At 40.5% G+C, this 22039-nt stretch overlaps 1 protein-coding gene across 1 annotated transcript in view; it reads left to right on the top strand.

Annotated features, from left to right (window-relative positions):
- Positions 1-22039, top strand: part of PRODH (proline dehydrogenase 1) — a 192785-nt gene that overhangs the window by 106677 nt on the left and 64069 nt on the right. Inside the window, exon 7 of the mRNA XM_089686659.1 lies at positions 2301-2380. Within this exon, the coding sequence (XP_089542785.1) occupies positions 2301-2380 (80 nt within the window). The remainder of the gene's footprint in view (positions 1-2300; positions 2381-22039) is intronic.

Consider the following 22039-nt stretch of genomic DNA (forward strand, 5'->3'; position numbering starts at 1 on the left):
AAAAACTAGGGCCGCAGGTTACATCTGGTCCACTATAAGATTTTATCTGACCAGCAGCAATCTCAACTGTGTGTGATAATATGGAGACCGCATATTCAGTGCTAATCAGCCAAACATGATCTAGCCACCTGAAAGGTAAGGAGGGACTCAACTGGGTAAACATGGATGTAAGGAGGGACTCTACACAGACCACTCCTGGATGTAGAGGGAGATTCTACTCGGCACCCCTGGATGTAAGAAGGAATTCATTCATTCACATTTTATTTATCCTATTAGAAAACATGTTTTTGTTTTTTTGGTTTTTTTTGGTCCGTGACTATTTGTAAAATATACAGTGTGCCCCTTGTCCAGAAATGTTTGGAGACCTCTGGTCCAGGCAACATATCCACATTCCTGTCTATAATTTCAATCCGTCTTGGTGTCATCTAGTGGAATCCAGTTATAGTCCTAATACTGAGCCGGTAGATTTATTAGGGGTTATCACTTTTTTAAAATACGGATGGCATTGAGTTTAAACTCTGGAAACATTAAGAAACCTACATTCTGATGTTAAACTATCTGCTTTGGTTGTGCTGCGCCTAAAAAACAAAAAAAAAAAACCCCAAATACTTCTATATATATTTAACACAGGTGAAGTGCAGGTCATGTGTCATTTGCTTAGCAAGGTGATTTCAATGTATAGCAATGCTTGGATATAACTACAGTGCTTCATTCAATGGAATTCCTGGGAAGCAACAAACATTGCTTCCCTGTATTTTAGGTAACGTGTGGGGGATGGAGGAGGGAGGCTTGACTGGCAGCCGAAAAACTACGTACAAAGGTGGCACTGCTTGTACTGGATGTATTATAGTAGTCATCCAGTCTACTGGCAAACAAATGCTGATTTTGCAGAGAAGAGTAGAGAAGCATGCTTCCTGGACAAGCTAACAATGTAACATAGAAGGCAATGTACACTCACCAGCCACTTTAGTAGGTACATCTGTTCAATTGCTTGTTAACACAAATTGCTAAGCAGCCAATCACATGGCAGCAACTCAATACATTTAAGCATGTAGATGTGGTGAAGTCAACTTGCTGAAGTTCAAACTGAGCATCAGAATGGAGAAGAAAGGGGATTTAGGTGACTTTGAACGTGGCATGATTGTTGGTGCCAGACAGGCTGATCTGAGTATTTCAAAAACTGCTGATCTACTGGGAATCAGGCAACGTTTTCCCAATCCTGTTCCTGTGCGAATTGTAGCCTCTGTTTCCTGTTCTTAGCTGACAGGAGTGACACCCGGAGTTTTCTCCTGCTGCTGTGGCCTATCTGCTTCAAGGTTCGACGTGTTGTGCGTTCAGAGATGGTATTCTACATACCTTGGTTGTAACGAATGGTTATTTGAGTTACAGTTGCCTTTCTATTATTTCAAATCAGTCTGCCCATTCTCCTCTGACATCAACAGGGCATTTTCATCCACACAACTGCCGCTTACTGGATATTTTCTCTTTTTCAGGCCATTCTCTGAAAACCCTAGAGATGGTTATGTGAAAATCCCAGTAGATCAGCAGTTTTTGAAAAACTCAGAGCAGCCCATCTAGCACCAACAACCTTGCCATATTCAAAGTCACTTAAATCCCCTTTCTTCCCCATTCTGATACTCGGTTTTAAACTTCAGAAAGTAGTTTTCACCACATCTAGATGCCTAAATGCATTGAGTTGCTGCCATGTTGATTGGCTTACTAGCAATTTGTGTTACCAAGCAATTGAACAGGTGCACCGAATAAAGAGACTGGTTGGTGTATATGTACAGTATGTATACATGTAGTATGTTACCGCTAGGCCCTTAAGGAATATGTAAACACAGTATTTCATATTCCTGTTATGTGCCTGCTGTACCATGTACTTGGATGAAAAATTATCCTGTACTTTGTATTGCCTCCTTTGTGTGAAATCTCTGGTGTTCCTGCCAGCCACCCTGCTCTCTTTATTACAAACTGACCATACTAGGCATGAGATCACAGCATGGTCAGTTCTTTAACTGTGCTGTGCCGGGCGCTAATTCAATAATCGGGCTTTGCTGACCCCTCTGCACAGCCATTCACTGGGAAGTTCATTGTACATAAATGCCTTGCCTTTTATTTTAATTATAAACTTAATGGATTATTTTTTACAGGGTGAAGGTTTACATATACTTCAACTCCACTTTTAAATTTATTGTGCTTTAGTTACCTAAACATATCTTGTATTACTTGAGTTATTTTCATTTATTTCACACTAAAAGCATTCTGCCTATTTATATATGACTTGTGTTGCTTTTCAGGAAAGTTTGGCCAAACTAGGAATTGCCACAAAAGATGAAAGTCATAACTGGTTCACGGGTGAAAATCTTGGACTATCTGGGTATGCTTTAATGAAAATTTAATTTCAGTAGTTTCAAAATATGTGTGTGCTTGTTAGTGCAGTCAAAGCCCAGTCGTGATTTTCAAAGTGCAGTAACCCAACACTTGCACAATGCTAACCATTTGTGATTGGTGGTTGTTCATGAATGTTTTACACAATCTTTGACTCCTTAACCCCACAATAACAAAATAACACATACAGTATATACAACACCCAGGAGGTGAGCTTTAAACCAAGGCGCCACATATGTGTTCTTGTGTTTTTGTGCTGGGAACGCTCTGTGGAGTGCCTGGATCTTGTACTAAACGCAGTGTTCCCGGTCACATGATCACTGTCATAGCCTTTGATTGGCTATCACTGTCATCAGTCATTCTGCAGTCTGCCCATGTGTTTTCTTTCTCTTTTGAATGAAGAGAAAGATGCAATGGGGGACATTTACTAAAACTGGAGAGTGCAAAATCTGGTGCAGCTCTGTATAGAAACCAATCCGCTCCCAGGTTTTATTGTCAAAACCTAATTAAAAAGGTAAAGTATTAGCTACCATGCACAGCTGCACCAGATTTTGCAATCTCCAGTTTTAGAAAATTGACACCATTGTATCTTTCTCTCCTTGCAAGGGAGAAAGATGTAAACAAACAAAAGTGTGTGGAAGAAATAAAATGATAAAATAAAGCAAAAATAACTCGATAAAGGCTGACCTGAATATACAAAGTAGTAGTAGATCATGTGTACAGTTTTATATAAACATGTCAAAGTTGCAAGATGGGGTCTGGACGTTAAGGTTTGTTTTACCCTCTGTCTTGAAGGGGTTTTTTTTAAAAGATATGCACATAAGACCACCTTAGAAAAGTAATGTGAGCCCACAGGTGCAGTTTTCAGGGCTGGCTTTAAGCCCATGAAGGGTCATGTAAAAAATAATAATAAAGTGTCAAGATTTGTATAACATTCCCCCATTAACCAAAACACTACATAGTGCATACCTATATAGTAAAGCCTCCACTTTTGATGTATCTAAAGATTGTCCCCTTGTTGCCAAAATAAGCACAACTATCCCAATTTAATCCACATTTATAAGTTACAAAACTCTGTCTAAAATGTATTATCTGCAGACCTCCAGCATGTTATCTCAGCTACTTTTTTTAGTATGTGTATTTTATAGCAATAGCTACCTAATTGTGTGTGTGTGTGTGTGTGTGTGTGTGTGTGTGTGTGTGTGTGTGTGTGTGTGTGTGTATATATTTTTTATATGATCAAAAACATATTCACTTGGATCATTTTAGAAATTAAGAAATAATTACAGTAGTTTACCATTTTAAAAATATAAAAATTAAACAATCAAAAAGATATATATACCACTGATATATGTATATATGTACATAGGTTATAGATTACGTTAAAGGTGGAAAAAGTTCTGAAATGATTTATCTTTATCATTTTTTTTTACACCACAGAAACCTGACATTTTAACAGGGGTGTGTAGACTTTATGTATCTACTGTATAGCCAGATTGTTTTGTTTTGTGTTTTTTGTTTTTTTTTTGGGGGGGGGGGGGTCAAGAAGGAAGCATTAAAGCCCCTGTCAGTTTATACTTTGCAGTGTGTCCCATCTGGAAAATGTCCTGTAATTTCCTGTTCTGAAAAATTTGGGATTTTTGTCTTGGTGAAAATGATCACAAGGACAAATTAGGTGAATTTACCTAGTGGGGACACTACATTTTTTGCTATACTTACACATTAAGAGAAGTGGATGGTTTAAGGCCCGTTTCACACGAGCAATCCAGTTGGGTCTGCCTGCCTTTTTTTCAGAGAGACCCCACCAGTCCCTCCCTTTTACTCTATGGGTAGATGGATGTAAACAGACTTAGGTCCGTTTACACCCAGCTACCTCAGATCCGGCAAAAACAAATGGAAGGAGGATCCATTCCCCTCCGTCTGGCCAGATCGGATCCAATGGCAGTGTGGTGTATATGGACATCTGGTCTGTTTACATCTGACTGCCCATAGAGCAGACTGGGCTGTGTCCATGTCCCCTCTGTATAAGCGAAGCAAACACAGACCTGTCATCTGCCAGATCAGCGGGGGATCAGTGGACAGATCCCCTGCTGAGCAAGTAGATCGCAGGTCGAGTCCGCTGCCTGTGAAAGGGGCCTAGTGGCTAGATGTCTACTGCTGGGGTAAATTAGGCACAGCTGCTCATGGGTACAAGAGTTTGGATGACCTGCATCTGTGGTTTGGAAAAACAAGGGTTCTATCTTACCCTAGGTTCACACCTTTTAGTTTTCCAGTTTGCAGAAACACTCTCTAGTTAATATTTGTGCGTTTTTGAGCCAGTGCGGTTTTTGGAAAGGGTCAATTGTAACGGTCGTGGCGTCAGACCCCCAGCCCTTCTCACCAACTCGTGACTGAAGGACTAGCCAATCTAAAATCGCGCTGTCACGTGCATAACAATACCACACTCAGCTGCACCCTGCACAAAGATTTTCCACCTAATGGACCACAATCTATGTACCTGCAGCCTGAGAGCGATTGTTAGTGGGTCAGGTTAATTACGCAATTAACCCTTCACACTGCCACCACCAACTTTTTGTAGAGAAAAGGAGGAAACTCGCCAATATTAGCAATAACACTATGATGTTTGAATAAGCGTCTGTATACACACTCAACGCAGGAAGAGGTATATAGAGGTTTAAAAACACACAGTAGCGCTCTTCAGAGACAGGGATTCTTAGTTTGTATTAAAGAGCTTTAGAAACCGTTCAACACTTTTCAGGAAATAAGATGTATTACTAAAAAGGTCAAAATGGTGCAATAAGTATTTACAGAGAAAGATGTAGCCAAAATATATATATATATATATATATATATATATATATATATATATATATATATATATATATATATATATATATATATATATATATATATAATCTCTATACAGAGAGCAATAACACAGGAAAGAGATAACAGAAGTTTAGAGAGGTAGAGTACTTGCCAAACGTCCTGGGTTAAGCAGATCAAGTTTCAGAGCAAAAGGGTACAGTCTCCCAAGTTGGTTCCGATGTTAAAAGGGAGAATTCTTCAACTTCTCCAAACCTGACCACCTTTTTCTAGGAACTCAGCAGGGTGTCTCCTTACAGCAGAGAACCAATCGCCTCATTTGGGGAGGGGTGTTTCAGGCGGGGGACTCAGGCTAGAACCAAAATCCCTCACCAAAATCCCTCACAAGTTAGACCAGGGTCAATAACCTTCCCTAGGTACATATAACATTCTATTCACGGGTAGGATAATCTGCAGAATGATATTCTGAACGTCCAGATACCAGTTATGACATATTTGCTTGGGACGGTTAAGGAGATATCGCTTTCTGCTCTCGGGTATATGTAATCCAGGGGTGTAAGATATCGGGCAACTTGCATTAAGCTGAGCTATCCGAATATGTACTTTATTTTTATGGAATTGTTTCCTACCTTAAGATATGAAATTCTAGGGAAAAGTGGGTTTTAAATGTGCTGCCTGTTTTACAGCTACCTAGGAATGCGTTTGAAGTCCATTGAAGGACTGGTTTATGGCTTTACGATTATCTCAGATTGAGAAGCTAACAGACACCCGGGCACCAGCTAATTTCGGATTTATAACCATGAAGCTGTGCACTGTGCCTGATTGCCTGTGCACTTCTGAACTCAGCACACAGGGACCACGTGTCACTCAGAGGGAGGGGGGAAGCTGTTTGGAGTAGAAATGATACAAGATGGAGGATCCTTGGCAAGATGGATGACTGCGTCCATCTCTGTGTGCACAACTGCTACATCAATTACTTTTTTTTTTTTTTTTTTTTTTTTATCCTGCAGCAGATTGTGTTTTACATTTAATAGACTTCAATGGACCCGCACCAAAAACGCAAGTGTTGCATTTTTAATACATTTTTGCACCTTTTTTTGCCAATAGGAAAGAATTGACTTTGATGCGACTTTGGATATGTGCGACTTTGATGCAACTTTTTTTCTTTTTTGCCAATAGGAAAGTGTAAAAGTTCTGTTCATGTAATGCAACTTTACACTCTCTGGTGCTCAAGTCGCATCAAACAGTGTAGGAACTTTTGTGTCCAAAGTTGTCTGCTAGGATTAAGGGCTAGCACTACTTTGACGCTACTGTGATGCTACTTGAGTGCCAGAGAGTGTAAAGTTGCATCAAAGTTGCACTACATTAACAGAGCTGTTATACTTTCCTTTTGGCAAAAAAGTCACATCAAAGTCACACCCATCCAAAAGCGCATCAAAGTCAATACTTTCCTATTGGCAAAGAAACCCCACAAAACGCATCATAAACGCGTGTTCAAAAACGCAAAACACACTGTGAAATCGCACGATCTGCATAGATGTCAACCTAGCCTTTTTTCTAGATGTTGAACGTCTCTAAGGAATCGTGTGTGTGCTTACAAAATGGTCTATAATATAATTCTGCTTTTAGTTTTTTTACTTACTGAGATTATTCATCCTGCTGCACAAACTTTTAGGTCACTTGGCCCCTGGCAAAACAGGAGTGCTTTTGATGTGAACACTTTTTGTGATGACTAACCTTTTTAATGTTTGAGGACACTTGAAATACACATTGTATACTGCATATCAGCTGAGGATATCTGAATTTTGCCCAACAGAAGCACTTCTTATATCAGTCATGTGTATGCATCTGTGACATTGTGTTTTAGATTGCAGAAATGCAAGTGAGAAGGGATGATGTTCTAAGATGTATAAATAAACAAAGCACATTGGGTGGAATTAACAAAGACTGGCGCACATGGAAAAGTGGTCTACTTTCCAAAATTAAGATATTCTTATACATCAGTAAGCCTAGTTCATGTAGATTGTTTTTGGTGCATAGGGAAATATAAATGCAGAATAGAGATTTAGAAGAGGATACTGTATGTGGCAAGAAAAAGGTGTTTGGATGCAAATTAGCAATAATTTAATAACCATCTTGTTCCTAAGGCCCCTTTCACGTGGGTGGACTCCACGAAGCACATCCACATGCTCAGTGGGGGATCTGTCCAATGATCCCAGCTGGGCAGGTGGATGACAGGTCCGTGTTCGATCTGCTTGTGCAGAGCAAACACAGACACAGCCTGTTGTTCTCTATGGGGTGATCAGAGGTAAACAGACCACCTGTCCGTTTTTTCATCTGATCTGCTAAACCCACTAGATGGATGGGGAATGGATCCCCATCCACCTGTTTTTATCGGATCAGATGCAGGTGGTGTAAACGGACATATGTCTGTTTACATCTGCCTCCCCATAGAGAACAATGGATGGCCCAATCAGGTCTGCCTGTAAAACAGACAGGCAGACTCGATCAGTTTGCCTGTGTGAAAGGACTCTAATTGTGTTTTGTGCCGGACAAAAAGCGGTGTGAAAATAGCATTTTGTCATGCAAGGTGACACCCAAATCTGTGTGTTATTTGTGGACCAAAATATGTAGTTGGTACTAAATGTTGCTCATATTTGTGTCACAAGTTTAAAATATTGATCACATGAGGATAATGGACACGCCAAAAAAACTACGAGAGGAGAACAAAAAAACCATTAAAATCGCCAGTTTTGTACTTAAAACGGAGGTTCAGTCACAAATTAAAAAAAAGTCACATGTCCCAGAAGACTATGCTTCCAATCGCCTAGGCAACGGAGCAGTGTGAAAGCCCATTCATTATTTAGAATCTTTTTTTAACGCATTTCATCAGTGTGCTCTTCTTAACACCTCTGTAGTCCTTACACTTGTCAGTGAAGACAGAGACCTATATTTACAGATGTAACTGCCATAGTATAGGTCAGACATTCTGCCCAATAATAAAAGTCTTACTTTTCAGTGTAAAGCCACATATTGTTTACCACATTTGGGTAATTTCATTCACTGTTGTCTAATGATGAACATAAAATCTTCAGTATTCGGCTCCATGCACACTAGCGCTTTTCTTTTCTTTTTCTTTTTCTTTTTTTTTTCAGCTTTTATGAGCATTTTTTTTTCTCCTGCTCTCTTCTGTCATAAAAGCCCTGCCTGTCAGCAATTTTTAAAAAGTGGGTTTTATAGCATTTTAAGTGTTCATTGAACATACAATGAATGTAACAGTCACATTATAATAAATGAAAGTGGTTGTAAAGGTTGAAGGTTTTTTACCTTCATGCATTCTATGCATGAAGGTCCAGCGATGGGAACAACATCCTCAGATGTCCCAGGTCTCTGCCTCCTCGTTGGCTGAGACAGCAAGCGAGAGTCATTGGCTCCTGCTGCTGTCAATCACAGCCAGTCAGCCAATGAGTAGAGGGGGGGGGGCCAAGCTGCGGCTCCGTGTGTGAATGGACACATGGAGCAGCGGGTGACTCCATAGCAAGCTGCTTGCTGTGGGGGCACCTGACAGGAGGGAGGGGCCAGGAGAGCCTGTGGGGGACCTGATGATAAGAGGAGGAACCAGGCTGCTTTGTGCTTAACCACTGCACGCAGCAGGGAAGTATAGACATGTTTTGTTATTTTCCAAAGAAAAGAAATTAACCTTTAGAATTGCTTTAAATGAAGGTTACAGTAATCGCCTTTTGCTATTGCAGGGCAGATGTTGGTGAATGTTGCGAAGAATGTGTAAATATAATGCTGAATTAATAATTTCCCCTTATTTTCTATAGATTAATTGAGGAAATGGGGGTAAATGAGTCTGTGAGAGAGGAAGTACAGAGATTTGCTATGCCTGCCCCTCCCCTCTACTGCCCATTCACAGAAGCCTTTGCATTTTGTGAATGAGCTCACATAATACATAGGATTCTATGACTGGGCAAAAGGAGGGGAGGGGCGGGCATAGCAGCCTCACTCGCTGTACACTTGAAGGGGCTCAGATCAGCGGTGTCAGAGCTCTGAAAGCTATGCTGCTGGAGCACAATAACCCTGTCCGATATAAATAAGAGATAAGCCCAGGAGGTGGCAGGCACTCAGAACTCCTACAGTGCCTTAACTTTTACAGAATTTCTGATTTTCTGGAAATCCACTTTACGTTTTCTGTCAAACTTGCAAGTCTGGAGAAGACTGAGAAGCAGAGCTATCACACTGTTGGCAAATGTTCATCTTGTCACTGCTGTGGTCTTTTCGGCTGAAACATTGGAAAATGTATGCTCTTGGAATGCAGTATTGGACTATAAGAAAAACATCCAATGATGCTATAGAAAATTATCCCAGAATGCTCAGGCGGACCAATACCTAGACTAAAGCCAATTCATTTTTGGCCATATTAAGCAAATATAAATGTGCTGGCCAAAACCATAATTATGAAAAAGGCTGAAAGGTATAAGGGGTAACTAGAGGCTGAGATGAATAGATCTAAAAAAAAAGAATGTGAGGGCTCAGACAGACAAATGTTGGCAGACCAACTTGGTAGGCTAGTGTACAAGGTCGGGAAGTGTTGGGCCCCAATAAACAACAACTGAAAAAAAATTGCATTTTATTAGCAAAGAGCAATGGATAATTGAAGATTTATGAGAGCATAGTATGAATTCAATTCAGTTATATTGTGCAGATCTTCAGAATGTTACTGCAAGTCTGGAAACGAAACAATATTTTAGTGATTTTCTAAAGAATAGTTGATGCAATTATTTTTGTTGAACCATGACTAGTAATACTGTTAGGGGGCCATTGATATCTAATCGCCATGAACACCTTTCCAAAGCAAGAAATTAGTAAAGGTTCATGGTAAATAGACCACCTTTTCAAAACATTACTACTTTTTCTCGGCAGCTGTTCTTAATAGTGCACTAAGATTTATCTTGCTGGCTTTGTTGTGATATTATGTTATTATATTAGATGGTAGGTACTTGAGAAAACTTTCAAATAGAAGATGGTTGTTTGAATAAAGTGGGTTTTTCCAGTGGTTCTCTGCAGACATAAGTCTTTCTTCCTGAGAGCTAAGTAATTGTGAAAGATGACATAAATAGCTGTGTCTAGAAAGACTTCATCAAGAACTCAAACTATTTTGCGTGTCTCAGTCTGTGTAGTTAAACTGCTAAAAGAAAGATGGATGCAGAAACTGGGCAACTGAGTTAAAGTAGAGACTTGAAGCCGCTAACCAATACTGTGCCAATACATTACCAGGTCATTTTGGAAAGAGCGAGGGAGGGTTATAACCCTGGTCAGTTTGTTTGCCATCTGTGCCCTATTGGGCAGCCAAAACAGGAAGTGAGAGGAAATCTCTCCTAAGTGAGGGAGTCCTGGGGTGTCACCAAAACTAGTGTCTCCATTAGACAATTTACCCTCTTACTATTCTAATCTCAACTCAAAATTTTGGCTTTTCGATTACTTTCACTTTCGATTATGCCAGTAAACAGGACTACTAGAGAAATCTCTAGCGGGGGCAGAGGTAGCAATAACCATTGACAGGTGTTCTAATCCCTCTACACACTATCCAAAACCAAAAAGAAACATGTTGCCTTTAGGAACACTTGATGTTTTGCCACAATGATTTTTATTTTTTGGATTTGTAACTTCATTGGCCCAAAACCTTTTGCAATGAAGTCACTAAACCAGAATCAATCACTCCAAATACCTAATTTATTCCTCTAACATATACTTTAACCACTTACCCTCCAGAAGATTTACCCCCCCCCTGCTTCCTGACCAAGCCATTTTATGTGATACAGCAATGCATTACATTAACTGACAATTGCTCGGTCATACATTGCTGTACATAAATGAAATTTGTCATTTTCTTTTTCCCACAAATAGTGGTATTTGATCACCTCTGCGTTTTTTTATTTTTTGCACTATAAATGAAAAAAGACTGACATTTAAAAAAAACAAAACATTTTTTACTTTTACTTTCTGCTATAAAACCTGTCCAATGAAAAAAAAAAATTAATTTCTTAATTTAGGCCAAAATGTATTCTGCTACATACACTAGATTGCCAAAAGTATTCTGACGTCCCTCCAAATAATTGGATTCAGGTGTTCCAATCACCTCCATGGCCACAGGGGTATGAAATCAAGCACCTAGGCATGCAGGCTGCTTCTACAAACATTTGTGAAAGAATGGGTCGCTCTCAGGAGCTCTGTGAATTCAAGTGTGGTACAGTGATAGGTTGCCACCTGTGCAATAAATCCATCCGTGAAATTTCCTTGCTACTAAATATTCCACTGTATACCATTATAACTAACAATATAATAGTTAGTGGTATTATAACAATGTGGAAGCATCTGAGAACAGCAACTCTACTTTGCCATGAAGTGGTAGTTCATGTAAATTGACAGAGCTGGGTCAGCGCATGCTGAAGCGCACTGAGTGCATAAGTCGCCAACCGCAGAGTCAATAGCTAAAGACCTCCAAATTTTGTGTGGCTTTCAGATTAGCACAACAGTGTGTAGAGAGCTTCATGGGATGGGTTTCCATGGCCGAGTAGCTGCATCCAAGCCTTACATCACCAAATGCAGTGGTGTAAAGCACGCCACCACTGGACTCTAGAGCAGTGGAGATGTGTTCTCTGAAGTGATGAATCATGCTTCTGTCTGACAATCCAATGGACGTGTCTGGGTTTGGCGGTTGCCAGGAAAACGGTACTTGCCTGACTGCATTGTGTAAAGTTCAGTGGAGGCGGGATTATGGTGTGGGCTTATTTTTCAAGGGTTGGGCTTGGCCCCTTAGTTTCAGTGAAGGGAACACTTAAGTCAGTATTTTTTGCTAGGCAATTAATTTAAACCCCCAAACAATTTATATTTTTTTAAAGCAGACACCCTAGTGAATAAAGTGGTGGGTGCTGCAATTTTTTATTTCACATAGTACTCGCGCAGTGATTTTTCAAACGCAAATTTTTTTAACAAAATACACTTTTTTTACTTTTAATGCACAAAAACACAATATATTGGCCAATTATTTGGTAAGGTATAAAAGATGATGATATGCCGAGTAAATAGATGGCAAACATGACATGCTTTAAAACTGCACATACCCCGTGCAATGGCGGCAAACTGTATACATTTTTAATATCCATTGGCAGCGGTTTAAAAGCCTTTACAAGCTACCATTTTAGATTTACAGAGGAGGTCTAGTGCTAGAATTTCTGCCCTTGATCTGATGTTCGCGGCAATACCTCACATGCATGGTGTTTACACTGTTTACATATTATATATGCTATCACAGGGAATGCAAATATTCCCTATAATTTCAATGGGCATTGTCATATATTCTTTTTTGAGAAAACTGGGGTCTTTCATACTCTAGATCTCTCCTCTGCCCTTACATTATCTAATCTCACCAAGATCGGATGATCAGATGCCTTCCCAATTTACAAGTAGCGCTGTTTATATCCTGCGAAACTGAAGTGATCAAATGCTCGCACCGATTTCTTAGACTATAAAGATGATTGTCGCCATTCCGGTCTCCAATCAGCTCTATGGTCAGCTGATGGAAACACCGGCTGCATTCTAAGGTTCCCCCAATGGCACGGGACTGCCCGAAAAGGCTGTGGAAGGCAGCGAGGGAGGAGGGGGGCATCTACTCCCGCTGCTTGTATAATCAATCCTGCAGCTAATTAGCCACTAGGATTGCTTTTACATGAAAGCCAATCACCAGCTGAAAAAAACTATACCAGGATGATGCTTGCAGCTGTAGGCATCATCCTATTATAACCACTCAAAGTCCAGTGATGTACCAGTATGTCACTGGTCCTTGTTGGGTGTATATGCTATGTTGTCTTTTTTTTTTTTTTTTTTTTTTTTTTTTTTTTAACTGCGGATGAAAAATCTCATCCAACAGCACTGCACACACCTACTTATGTATATTCTGAGAGCAAGACCCTGTTGCTGTCAGAATTAACAAGTTGGTGCTGCAGTTGAATGCCATTCCAGCAAGGAAAACCGCGATGGTTAACAATAAAACAGTAACTCAATACAACTTATTTATTGAAATATGTGCCCAAAAATATTATAAAATATATATGCCGAAGCATAGGGGCTATCCACCCACTGGCCACCCCAGGCTTCGACATATATGCTCTTTTAACTGCGGATGAAAAATCTCATCCAACAGCGCTGCACACACCTACTTATGTATAGTCTGAGAGCAAGACCCTTCTGCTGTCAGAGTAAACAGGTTGGTGCTGCAGCTGAATGGCATTCCTGCAAAGAAAACCGCAATGGTTAACAATAAAACAGTAACAACAACAAAAAAAACTATTTTTTGTTTTTTTTAAATTTTTTAAATTTTTTTTGTACTTGTACTTTTTTTTTTTTTTAACTTGAACTTAAACCAGATTGTAGGGTCTCTCAAAATGCAATAGCCAGTTTCCTGACTACCAAACATCTTTCGAGACCCTGTGCAAATATGTGACCTGAACTGTGCCGTGCTGTACCCTATACTAATACTCCACTAGTGTGTGGTAGCGACGGAAGCAGTCCTTAAGGCAAAGACCAGGTTGACCAGGACAGGAGGGACAAAAAATACAAATGTCACACCTAATTCCATGTCTGCTACAGACCTGACATCTTTTTTGGGGTGGCCTTTGGGTTGGTTGGGGTACCAGGAATGGCATCGGGAAAATGCCTCTCATGCAGCCGGCTAACTGCATCTGTGTTGTGGGTTTGGACCACAGCACCTTCTGGATACAAAAGGGCCATGATGATCTCTTCCTGTAATTTTCATCCAGTTGCTTTGTAAAAGCATTATATAGAGCCAATTGAAATAGACGCTTTTTTTGTACCAGCGTCTGGCTTTTTGGGAAACTAAGTACGGCTTTATAATCTGGTCATTGAAGTCCACCCCTCCCATGTTGAGGTTATAGTTATGGACAGAGGGGCTTCTGAACAACACCAGCTGCCGTGGCAATTTGGATGGTCGAGTCTGCGTAAATGGAAGACAGGACAAAAACATCCAGTTTGTCCTTCCACTTCACTGCGAGCAATTCCTCATTTCTCAAGCAGGCTTTTTCCCCTTTCTAAGATGGGTATTTGCAAGCCATTTGGGGAAGCTCCGTCGATTAGATCACACAGTGCCACATGCGCCAATTACAAGATTGCACAAATGTGTAAATAGTGGCACGCTTGAATAAAAATTGTCCACGTATAAATGGTACCCCATATGGAAAAAGGATGACACCAAGTCCCAAACTATCTTGCCACTGCTCACCATGTAGTCATGTAGTGCGCTCCCCCCCCCCCCGGACCGTGAGAACTGTGAGAGTGTGAATCATGTGTATATATACGTGATTTTGCACACCCATGCTGCCCTGTAGCAGTATTTCTGCTATAGGCCGTTCGGGAAGCGGTTAAAGAGGAATTTAAATATCCTATCGCTTACAGCCAAGGAAGCTGTTTGTTTGATTTGCAACTGCCATGATGCTGCACATGTATTCATTTGATGGTTTGACATTTTGTTTGAGAGCACAAGCAAATGTTACAGTTAACAAGCCCAGCATTCCAGGAATGTAACTGATTTTTAACTGTTAAATCAATGGGTTTAGTTCTATGCTTTATCGATGTTCAGGGCTCACGGCTTCACCAAAATGACCTCCTCCAGAAAGAAGAAACGGGAGCTATGCCGGAGGAAATTTACAGCACACACTAATTGTGGTAGCATGATTATTAATGTGGAATGTATATTCATTGCTAAAGAACAATATTTTTTATCGAGTTTTTATGGGTAAAGTTCTGCTTTAAGTAGACCACCTGGCACAGAAAATTTTATTTAACTATATTTCTTCATAACCACAAAGGATATAAATCCACTTGTGTGCACAAAATACCTTTGCAAACCCCAGATATTATGTTTTTTTTTAAAGTAGTAATGACATTATCAGTGTGCTGCATGTAGCTTATTCAAACCTGTAGCAGGGATTCCATAGGTCTACCCACTACAGGCTGCCTGCAGAAAACTACAGGGGGGCAGATACAAGTCACCCTGGACAATAACAGAGAAGCAATAACAAGTCTTTTTCTCGATTTGCTTTTCTGCACAGATCTGGAATTGGGACCGGTTCTCACTAGGAATCTCACAGGAACATGCTGCGCATTCCTCTGATTCACATGCTGTGCAGTGCCTTCATTCTGAAGACTCAAATCACACTGCACCACACAAAAAGTAGTTCATGCACTACTTTTGAAAACACACTGCAACCAGATCGCATGGTACTTCTGTACCTTAACCTCAACATTGTTTTTAATCCTAAAGCTGAGGTTCAGGTAAAAATGAAAATACATTATTCAAAAGTGCAAGTCCTGTGTAACAATAGAGATGTGACTTGCATAGTAAACGGTATAAGTGTCATGCAGATATGCTGAACATGTTGGACTCCCTGCATTGTCACTGGTGAAATCCAGTGGTGTTCCTGGGCGGGAGTGGTCTGAGGGTGCCAACAGCGAAATGCAGAGTTGCAGCAGTGTGCTGGGGCTCAAACACTCTCTGAATTTCAGCATCTGTCATTGAAAGAAGCCAACATCATCTCTGCCTGACCGATGAACTTTAGTCTCTGCTTGACAAAGAGAGCACTTGATATGAGAGCATGTTCAGGTAATTATACACTGTACACCAATGCTGTGGGGTGGTGGTCATTACTGCTGCAGCCACTGACCACAAATACTGGGGTAGATTATTACAGTCTGCCACTGGTCACCAATGCTGGTTGAGTAGGCATTATTGTTTCAGCCAGCCACTGACCATCAACCCTGTGGAGGAAGGGGTGTTGTTACAACCTGCCATTGACCACCAGTGCTGGGAAGGGTAGGGATACTAGTCAAGCTAGCCACTGACCACCATTGCTCTGGGATTATTGTTACAGCTTACCACTGACCACCAATGCTGTGGTGGGTGTTATTGTTCGGCCAGCCAGTGACCATCAATGCTGGGAGGAGAGAGAGATTTTTACAGCCTGCCACTGACTGCCAATGCTGGGGGGCTAACATTACTACCACTTAAGGGGGGAATTGTTGCAGCCACGTACAGCAGTCCTGGGGGTTATTATTGCGTCCAGTGATACCAGTGTGGGGGATTACTTACTGACAAGGTCACCAGTACTGTGGCTTATTTTACTCCCACATTAAACTGTTTATAACCGCTATAAACTGTTACGGGTCACACATAATTTTTTTTAGTTCATGTCCTACTATTTTCAGATGTTGGTAACAATGCAGTGGATGTCATCTCCTGCATGTCAGGTACATGCTTAGTAAAGTATTTCTGCATAAATATGCAACCATATTTACAGCTGTGACCTATATCCAAAAAACTTGCAGTGTCACTCAAAACACTGCAAAACTTTCCCCTGCAGTGCTGACGGTCACTAGCTCATCCAGGCTAGCAGAAACTGGTTGGAAAATGAGGTTGCAGCGTGTGGCGTTTCCATCTTTCCGTTTTCTGTATTTCCAGCTGTTATCCACTCTCCCTCAATGCACTGAACGCCCAACCCCAGCAAGTATGAGATCAAATCTCATGATTATTACTGAAAATTTGATGTATGGAGGGGGTGCGAAGAAAAATGATCCACCCCAGGTGCACGATATGCTAGTTACACCACTGCTGAAATCAATGCATATAATAACCTTAAGCATCAGTGGGAAAAAATGAGTAGCTGGTTACAAGTCCCCACACAACCTCAATCATTGAGTCCCATAGGGCGAGATTTTCCAAAACTGAAGCACTCAGAATCTGGTGCAGCTGTGCATGGTAGCCAATCAGCTTCTAACTTAAGCGTGTTCAATTTCGCTTTGGCAGTAAAACCTGGACACTGATTGGTTTCTATGCAGAGCTGCACCAGATTTAGCACTCTAGTTTTAGTAAATCAACCGCACAGGGGGTGATCTAGTATTCTGAGCCACATAACCTAAAACATCGTAAGCATGTTGTGCTTTGGCAGACTTGCTTTGAAAAGGTCACTTTTTTTTTTTTTTGGCCTCCTCCATCTGTTCAGAACTGTTTTGAATGACTGACTGGTGCAGAAGAGTAAAATACAAGAAATTCATGCAATGTACACAGTCTCATTCAAATCTCCAGGATAGATTTGAACTTGCTTAGTGGCTGTCACAGGCTTTCTAGTACTTTTTCTGTGTGAGACAAGGAGCCTGTAGTGACTGTTTGACTTTACACTCATTCTCCTTCAAGTAGTGCTTCTCAGATATTCATCCAAAGGAAGTGGGGAAAGATGGATACAAAATGTCAAGTTTGGCTGCCTTTCTTACTGAATTTCAGGGCTTAATTTTAAAATTTTGTCAGAGTGTAACTGTAAAGAGATCCTGTCTCCAACTTTTAAAAATTGCAGGTAAAGCAAAATTATTTGGAATGTTTTCACTTTCCATAAATACTTTTTTTTAATTATTTTTATTAACCGATATTTTTATTGACCAATAACTGCCATTTGTACATGGTGTCCAATTTTAGTAAGCCTTTATAGTCCAGATTGTAGACATCTAGTGCAGGTTGCTTGATACTGAAGTTTGGTACTAGAGTTTTAGATGATCCAGAACAGATTTGTTTTTGCAAATTTTGTTAGCATGTTATTAATGGTGCTAGTACTGCCACAATAGCACACCATTGCTTTGTGGGTCAAGTGTGGGGTTAGGCTGCAATTGTGGTTTATTGGCTAGACTCAAAGAAAAATATAATGGTTTGGGATCAGTTGTATTTTAGCACCGGTTCACACCATGCTCGCATCTGAATGGCACAGAAACACGCTGTACATGCCTGTGTGTCAACCCACATGTGTCAACCCACATGCAAAACGCACTCCTTTGTGATCTGCAGCAGGTGCCAATAAGTTAACACCCCTAACGCAGGTCGCAAATGCAGTGTTTCTTCCTGCACCAGATCGCATGGTACTTTTGGACCATGAGATCTAATTGCAGTGTGTTTTAAAAAGTAATGCATTCACTACTTTTGACGCTGTGCGATTTGTAGCCTATTCAAGATGAATGGGCTTGAAATCGCACCACACAGAGCTGTTCTTGTGCAATTTGTATGCGGGCATGGTGTGAACCAGCCCTCAATGTTGTTTTTTGGGGTTTTCTTTGTTTTGTTTTTGCTTTGTTTTTTTGGGGCATCTCTATTGAACAGACTTTGGGCTTTTATGATGGGCAAATGTAACATGCTTTCAGATGCATTACAATCAGTTGAAGACACTTCTGAGATGATTCAGAGTTCATTGACAGGCGCATTTGTCCCAAGAGTTGACTTCATTGTGGCCTGCATTGACCATCTTACAAGATGCATCAACCTACTTCAAGTTGCTTTTGCATTTCTATTTACTTGTATAGGGAGAGAAGGCGTTTGAATGTGAACAAAAGCCCATTGACACAGACCCTTATTTTTTCCTTAAACGATAAGTTCACCTTTTGGAACATGTTATCTGTTCCACCCGTTTTTAGGGTGGAACATGTAACATTTTCCCATAGCCGCAGCCACGCCCATCACACCCCCGCCCACATGGCTGTGTCACTCATTCACAGAGTTCTGTGAATGAGTGCTTACAAGTCCCAGCAGCCTAAGCGGCTGTTGGCTTGTAGTTTTCAATGAACTACCATGGTGCTGTGGAGCGCCGTGGTAGTTCATATAAGCTTCCTGTCAGAATATCTGCTTGGCCGTCTATTTTGTATGGCTAGTAGATATTCTGACAGATCTGCAGGAGACCTGCATGGCATCAGTGATCTGCTGATCGCTGGTGCAATGCTTTACAGGCTCCTTTGGACAAAATTAATAAATGCACATTTTTTTACCTGCAAAAAATGTGCATTTATAATTTTTTTCAAAAAGGTGAACTTATCCTTTAACCCCTTCCCGCTGACATCACACAAATATGCGGCCTCATGAAACTGGGCTTTTTTCCGTGGGGCCGCATATTTGTGTATCTGTCTTTGTGTTGGGAGCGCGTCGCTCGGCACGCTCCCAGCACTGAGACCGCGGTGTCACTGAGAGCACCGGGTCCTGTTCTAACGATCAGGACCCGGGAATCCCGAGCCCGGGTCACATGATCGCTGTGATAGCCTCTGATTGGCTATCACAGTGATCAGTCACTTTGCAGCCCAGCCCCCTTGTTTTTTTTTTCTCTCTCTATGAATAGAGAAGAGAGATACATTGTATCTCTCTAACTCCTGGCATAGTGAGAAAAAAAAAATGTTTGTATAAAAAAACTAAAAAAAAAGAATATAAATATGAAAAAATAAAGAAAAATACCTAGATGAAGTTTTGATCTAGTTCAGTGCCAGGGTTAATGTTTAGATCAGGGTCAAAGGTCAGGATTTAAAAAAATTGGTGTCAGTGTTAATGTCAGTGTGTTTAAAAAAAAAAAAGGACAAAAACAAAATGCGCACTATTGTTTCTGGACTGTACTACGGGTACAAACAACAAATAACATACACATATATGGTATCGCTGCGATCGTCAAGAGCTGGAGAATTTATTTTGGGGTGTTCTTTGGTGGTAGGTTATGGTCGTAACAAGAAACACACAGCTAAATAAAAAAAGATTTTTTTTTTTTACTATTTTGGGCCAGTTTTCCTTTGATAATAAAAAACAATCAGGAGATATCCATTACCATTTACCACCAAATGAAAGCCCTATTTGTCCTGAAAAAAATCAAGGTATAATCTACCTGGATGTACAAAGTAGTTGTGACGATATGTACGGTTTTACTATCACATGTCCACGTTGCAGAATTGTGCTTAGGCATTTAGATTTGTTTTACCCTTAGGCGTGAAGGGGTTAAGTTTAATTTTATATGTTTAACTACTAATATTCATATACATATACAATATTTGTTTTACAAATCATTTTAATAAATAAAAGATTCCCCAAGCATTAGAGGTTTATTAATGAGACATCATAGCAGATGCTCAGTTTCGTCTGATTTTGAATTTCAGAGTGAGCGCTCCAACAAGGGATAAGTCACTGTGATGAGTCATTTACTTTAAGTGTGTGACACCGTTCGCTGTGCTCTGTTGAGATGAACTGCAGGCAGCTGTGCCATCATACAGTGCATTGGCACATTCCACCATAATTGCCTTAGTAAACGGCAAGGCTTTTCTGCTGCTGGATCATTCATACTTCCACAGTAGGAATGTTTGGATACCAGTCTGAACCAACTTGAACTATCTCACTACAAAACTCTGATTGCACAAAGCCAATCTTAAGTGACTAAGGCATTTCCCTGCTACACAAGGGGCGTGTATACATGTGGGGTAGGCAGTGACTAGGATCCAAGCACACCTGAAGTCATCCCTAGTCCAAGTATCTACAAATAGTTTACGGAATGTGCAAAGTGAAGTTAGGGACAACTGTATTTTTTTAATTTTTTTTAATGTAATACTGCTCTAGTTGGTGTTATGATGACATCCTGTGTTCTGTGCATGTGCCACAGTGTTGTCAGTTAAATTGTCCCCAGTTATCTGAGCAAACTACAGAACCTCTCCCAAAATGTTAGAGAAGTGGAGAGGGGGAAGGTTTCTGTAAGCTTGCCCTTGGAGAAAATGTTTCTCATGCATTGACACAGTACAATACGTATGTGTTTTTTGTTTTTTTTTTTACCCTAGAATAGAAAGTGGTACGGACAACAAGAAGCTTGAACAAAAGGAAAACAAATGCAGCCACCACATCCTCGAACTGGAAAGCTGCAATATATTACATCTGTCCTTGTGTTTAGATATACTATAAATGAATGGGTCCGCACACTTGCTGTGGCCATTATGGGGGGGGAGGGGAGGGGATTTTAAAAACACCCAAGAAGGAGAGTTATGGCAGGCAGAAATCACTGTAGAAATATCCAGTACTCTGACACCCCCCACAAGCTCCACCTGTAATCCAGCCTTGGCTGGGTCTTAAAGAAAATGGAATTGGCATAGGTTTAATTTGGGTCCTTTACCAGTTATAACTGGAAATGTTTAGCAGTATGCCAAAGTAGATCAGGGGAAATGATAGCTTCTTAGTCACGCTGTAGCTTTACAGGTTTAGAACTGCAGATCAGTTGACATGATATTTATCTTACGTATGTTATAACATCTGTTTCTGTTGTAGAAGTCAGCAGGGCTGTTAAATGGACTGCAGGATTTTAAAATAGAGCCATGGGGTTTTTTTTTTGGTTTTTTTTTAATTTAAAAAAAAAAACTTTTTCTGATTTCATGTTTTCTAGTGTGAGCCTTGATTGATTAAAAGTAAGTTGCAGGTGAACTGTGGTTCATTGAATTTGTAACATTATTTTTAAAGTAGAACTGTATGCAAAAAACAAATAGTGAAAAACATCATTTAATACCAGTTATGTATTAACGAGTATCTTCTGAACAAGTAACCTGAGACTGGAAAAGGGAGGGCAGCAGTCTGAGCCAATCGGAGCTCTGTTTGGGCAGGGCCAGCCTTATGTTTGCTTATGGCAGGGATCAGCACAGGGGTGACCTCGCCAATTTTCTACTACTCTTTCATGATGCAGTTACAGCCTGGGTGAAGCAATGAGACTAAGGAAATAAATTCAGCAGGCATTTTTCCCTTTAGTCACCCATCAGATGAATAAACACTATTACCATGTTATCAGGTGGAAAAAATGTGTATCCCGAGATTGATTTTTATCCAAGGTTCTACTCTGCATAGAATAACGTGGTTGTGGATTCATTTTATAATACACACACACAATGGGGTAGATTTACTAAGGGCAAATAGGCTGTGCACTGCAAGTGC

The sequence above is a fragment of the Staurois parvus genome, unplaced genomic scaffold (genome assembly GCF_062004578.1).
Source record: "Staurois parvus isolate SC_StPar_1 unplaced genomic scaffold, SC_StPar_1.0 ptg000404l, whole genome shotgun sequence".
Classification (NCBI taxonomy): domain Eukaryota; kingdom Metazoa; phylum Chordata; class Amphibia; order Anura; family Ranidae; genus Staurois; species Staurois parvus.